The 4975-nt window shown below is 55.6% G+C and overlaps 2 protein-coding genes across 2 annotated transcripts; both read right to left on the reverse strand.

The window, feature by feature from the left end:
* Positions 1-479: 479 nt before the first annotated feature.
* Positions 480-1821, reverse strand: LOC136461547 (uncharacterized). The gene is made up of 2 exons (XM_066460818.1): positions 1524-1821; positions 480-1121 (listed from the first exon to the last, which is right to left on the reverse strand). Exons 1-2 carry the CDS (start codon positions 1745-1747, stop codon positions 680-682), a joined length of 666 nt encoding a protein of 221 aa, XP_066316915.1. The 5' UTR covers positions 1748-1821; the 3' UTR covers positions 480-679.
* A 1087-nt stretch (positions 1822-2908) lies between these two features.
* Positions 2909-3692, reverse strand: LOC136461549 (uncharacterized). Its single transcript, XM_066460819.1, has one exon. It carries the CDS (start codon positions 3578-3580, stop codon positions 3077-3079), a length of 504 nt encoding a protein of 167 aa, XP_066316916.1. The 5' UTR covers positions 3581-3692; the 3' UTR covers positions 2909-3076.
* Between the last annotated feature and the right edge of the window lie 1283 nt (positions 3693-4975).

Raw genomic sequence — 4975 nt, forward strand, 5'->3', positions numbered from 1 at the left:
TTCTTAGGAGGTGAATAAACGGCACTGAACCAGGAAAAAGACACTCCAGCACCTAATTAATGCTGTTGCTGTGAGAGAGAAAGAAGTGAAGGGACATTTTGGTCTTTGTACAATAAGGTTAATAGCCTTTAGTCTCTCCGTCCAAACAGGGCTCTAGAGACGAATTGATCCAAACATGCCCTTACTTACATGTTACATATGGATAGTAACTAAAAGTCAAACCTGACTCTTACTATTAGAACTCATTAGTAAAAATGTCCTCGGGAGGGCGGATACAACGGTGGGGCGGGGGGCTCGAGCCCCCCTACCCATACCGGAGCAGTGGAACCCCTGTGGAGCCTCCATGAATTTTTAGACAAAGTTCTATAGTGTAGGGGGCTAAGACTTAAGATCGAGCAGCAGTGTTGTTTAGCCCCCTCTAAAATATTTTCTAGATCCGCCGTTGTCGGGAGCTGAGATAAAATAAAAAAGAGAGATGGTACTGGGCTTGTTGCCGGAATGGCCTTCTTGCCATAAGCAGGATTAGTTTTATCATCATTGTTGCAACAAGAGGCACCTTATTCCTACTCGAAAGTAAACGTAGCTAGCGCAGAAGAGTATGAAATACTTCATGCTAGTACAGCAGGTGCATGCTCCTAATTAAACGCCTCGGTGCTGTAAAGCACCCTTTGAAATCGCATCACATATCGGAGGCCGCCTCCTTGGCATCGTCGAAGAGCATCCAAATCTCGTTGACCCTGCCGCTGAACTGGAAGGGCGAGTTGTACTGCGCGACGGTGTAGGGCGAGGCCGGGTCGGCCCTGCGCGCATCGTTGACGGCGGCAGCCCACCTGGTGCCCTGCAAGCTAGCGTCGAGCCGCGCCGCCTGCTCCCCGACGTCGGCGTCCGCCACGAAGCCCCCGAAGCTGCGCACGGCCGCGTACCTGGTCCCAGCCCAGCGCTCCACGCGCAGACCCTCGGCTGGCGGTGGGTCCGCCTGGTTCTTGGGCGGCACATAGAAGCTGACGGTGAAGGAGGAGGCGCAGAAGGGCCCGTCACTGGGCGACACCCGCGTCAGCACCGGCGCCGTCATCTCGATCGTCTCGTTGTACGCGTTTTTGCCCTGGATGTAGTTGAACAGCCTGCACGCACACGCAGTGTGAGGGCTCGTTTGATACATATTACTAATTATAATTACTAGCTGGACTAAACATTAGCTATGATTAGTTAGCTAGTATTTAGTTAAAGACTTGACTAAAAGGTTAACTCATCTATTAGGCCTTCACTAGGAGCTTATTTTGCCTTTTTAAGCAAATAATTTTACCTAATTTTTAGCTGGCTAGTGATTAGCCCTGGTATCAAATAGGCCCTCATTAATTTTTAGCCAGTGATTAGACCAGCGAGAGCCACAGCTACGGCCTAGGAGCCCGTATTATCTCTCTGGGCTAGGGATCTGGCCCATTTAAAGGCGGCCCAATAAGGAACGGAAGCGCGCGTGCTTACAGCTTAGTGCATAGTGCTAACGGAGGCGAGAGGTCGCTTACTGGAGGAAGCCGGTGCGAGTGGCGGCGACGAAGGAGATGTCCTCGATGGGCGCCGTGGTGATCCACATGGCGTCCGTGTACCGCCGGATCTCGAACCCGTTGGCGCTGTCCACCACCTCGTACGCCGGGCACTCGATGCGCTCGCACGTCGGCGGCACCGCCGCGGCAACGACGGCGACGAGCAGCGTCGCGGCGACGGCGAGCAAGCTGCCACGCCGCGCCATGCTCTTGCTTTGCTTGCCTACGCTGCTGCTGGGTTGGGATGGGGTCTGGCGCTCGATCTCCGTCCGTGCGGCTGGGGATCGGCTGTGATAAATACTCTGCTTTGCCCGCGGCTCAGGAGTCAGGATGCTTGCGGTGCGGGCGCTTCCACGTCGCTGGCTTTCGAGTGCTTGGCCATCGTTCGAGATCTTGGGGTTCTGCTAGAGTCCACAGGCGTGAGGTTAGCTGCACAAGCACGTAGAAAGCACCCAGTTTTGTTGGATTCTGAGAGTTTTTTTTTTCTTGCTTGTGGTTGAGTCGCTAATTGTGGTTGTGGGCTACATCGGCATTCCAGTTGCAGATAGGTAAAGCAAGTACGGAACAACATATATTTCTTCCATTGATTCAAGTACACCAGGTGACAGTTGCCCACACTGAAACATATCTTCCATTATTTGCGGTTGCTTTCAGTTTCAGATTGCAGGCATTTGAAGATTTGGAGTTCATTTTCACAGGAAAAGTACAGGAAACACTCAAACAGTAAAAAACATATTCCAATTCCGCATTTCAGAGGGACCTTCGTCTGTGATTTGAATAGAGCACGCGATGAGCAGCTGTTGCAATGGTTGGTGAGCTTGCAGGACAGGTTGCTTCGCTGGAGAAGCAAGGAGCTCATGGCCAACAGTTATGGCTCTGTTCTGCTACTATGTGGAGTCTACTTGGTCTGTCTATTGCTGGCTGTCTCTGTCAGATTCTTGTTAGGCCCCGTTTAGTTCCGAAAATTTTTGGCTTTTGGCTGCTATAGCACTTTCGTTTTTATTTGACAAAAATTGTCAAATTATGGACTATTTAGGCTTAAGAAATTCGTCTCACGATTTCTCGGCTAACTGTGTAATTAGTTTTTTTTCGTCTACATTTAGTACTCCATGTATGTGCCGCAAGATTTGATGTGACGGAGAATCTCGAAAAATTTTGGTTTTTGGCTTGGAACTAAACGGGGCCTAGTATTAACTACCAGACAGTGAGACAGCTATACAACTGACTGGATGGAAGTTAACAAAATTCAACATTTATTTATTTATTTTGCGGGTAACATTTAGTTTTGTTTCCGCTCAAGTTTTTTTTTTTTAAAGATCAATCTTGTTGGCTGATGTGTTGTAAAAACACCCCGTGACACAATTGCAAGGATGAATACTCGTTTTCCATTCATAAAACACACAAAACTTAAGCAGGTAGCAGGGGTACAAGTACAACCATCATTATTGAGGAGACAGAACAGGTATTAGCAATTCTGGCTACTACAGTAAGGAGAGTACAACCACAAGTAAAAGCTCTCTGACGCCGCCGCCACCTCACTTGCTGGCAGCAGCCTTACCGGCGGCGACGGGGGCGGGGGCGTCCTTGGGCTTGGCCGCCGCGGCGCCGACGGCGCCTTCCTTGGCGAAGGCGGAGACGGGGAAGGTCCTGCCGAGGCCGGTGGGCGTCTTGAAGGTGATCTTGGCCTCGTCGTCCTTGTCGATGAACATGTCGGAGAGGGTGACCCAGATGAGGAGCTCCTTGGTCTTGACCCCGGTCATGCGCTTCATCTTCCGGTCCTCGACGAAGGCGGTGACCTCGGCGGCGTACGAGACCTGGCGGCCGATCTGGCGGAACGTGTGCGTGAGCGCCTTCTTCTGGCGCAGCCACACGAAGCCCGTGGTGCGGTTGTAGCCCACCTCCTCCATGTCGGCCAGCGGCAGCAGGCCCAGCGGGAGGTGCACCTCCGCCAGCAGCTCCGTCGACTTCTCCGCGCACAGCGCTGCACCGCTGTACACCTCCGCGCCCGCGCGGTGCACCTCGATGACCTGCGAACCCATCGGGGATTGAGGCGTATTCGGGATTCCGGCGAGGTGGAGGTGGAGGTGGAAGGGAATGGAAGGCAATGCTGGGGTGAGGCGGCGAGGCTGGATTGGATCGCTGCAGAGCCTGGGGAGGAACGGGATTTATAGAAGGAAAAGGGAGGGGAGGACTGGGTCGGCACTCGGCAGCAGGCTTCCCGTCCGTCCGTCGGAGTTGGCGAGGGGCGGTTGCCGGTTGGGACGCTGCGGGGTTCAGTTAATGCGCTGGGCCTGCCTGAGTGCGAGCTGGCGGCCTCGCCGTGGCGGGCCATGCGACGTGGGTGCAGCCCCGTGCAGGTGGGGGTTGCGGCTCCCGCTTCTGTTGAATTGATGAATGTGTTGGTGAGTTCACACCTGATCTGATGGCTTCGCAACGGGCAACGTTGCACGAAAGCAGGACCAGGAGTCCAGGACCATCTTTTGATTGATTTTGTACCACGAAAAGGTGAAGAAATTCAAAAAGTTGTCGGTTCTTTCGGGAGTTTGAACGTGGCTTCGGCGGAGGCCGGAGCTCTTGGCTGGCCGCGTGCGAATTTTGGATGGATTTTGTACCACAAGCATGAGGTTGGCTGGCGGGCGCGCGGCAGTGCAGTGCAGTGCGCGGTGCGCAAGGACGGCGCCATGTGCCAATGAGGCAATGATGGCAGTGATTCGCAGCAGCTTTCAGCTACCGACACCGCGAGCTACTGCTGTCTACTCCGACGACTCCTCTCTCTAGCCCTAGCCGTGTCTCGCCTTTCAACTGCAGTGCGTGGCCGGTGGCTCTGACTGTCACTGCGCGATGGTTTATGGCCAAAGGCGTCGCGCCTTCATGGCGAGCGCTGTGTCCCAACCCCCAACTGCGCCACCCGCCAGAGAGGGACGTGTCGTCGTCGCCTGCGGCGGCGGCCTTCCTGACCTCAGGACGAGGAAGGAGGGCAGCAGAGAGACAAACGGTGGACTGGTGGCCGTGGCCCGTGGCTGGCGGGGGTCCAGTAAAGATGACCATTCGGCCCGCCTGGCCTGGGCCGGCATGGGCCTGTGCCAGGCACGGCCCGGTAGGGGACGACACGGCAGAGCACGACGGGCCGCCAGGCCGTGCCGCCCCAGTCCACCGTGCCTAGCCGACGGCTCAGGCACGGCCCATCGGGCCACTTTCCATGCCGGGCTGGCCCGGAAAGCACGGGCTTTTTAACAGGCCAGGCCGGCCCGAGGCCCGCATCAGCAGGGGAAGGAAGAGAGGACGGAGGAGACGAGGTCCTCAGATCGGCCGCGTGCTCCAACGGCGGCGGCGGCGGCAAGTGGCCAGGAGGAGGAGAGAGAGAGAGAGAGCGAGGCGGGGAAGGGGAGGCCGTCGGCGCGAGCTCCTCAAGTCGCGGGAGGTGGTGGGCTGGC

The sequence above is a fragment of the Miscanthus floridulus genome, chromosome 6, assembly GCF_019320115.1.
Source record: "Miscanthus floridulus cultivar M001 chromosome 6, ASM1932011v1, whole genome shotgun sequence".
Lineage (NCBI taxonomy): Eukaryota > Viridiplantae > Streptophyta > Magnoliopsida > Poales > Poaceae > Miscanthus > Miscanthus floridulus.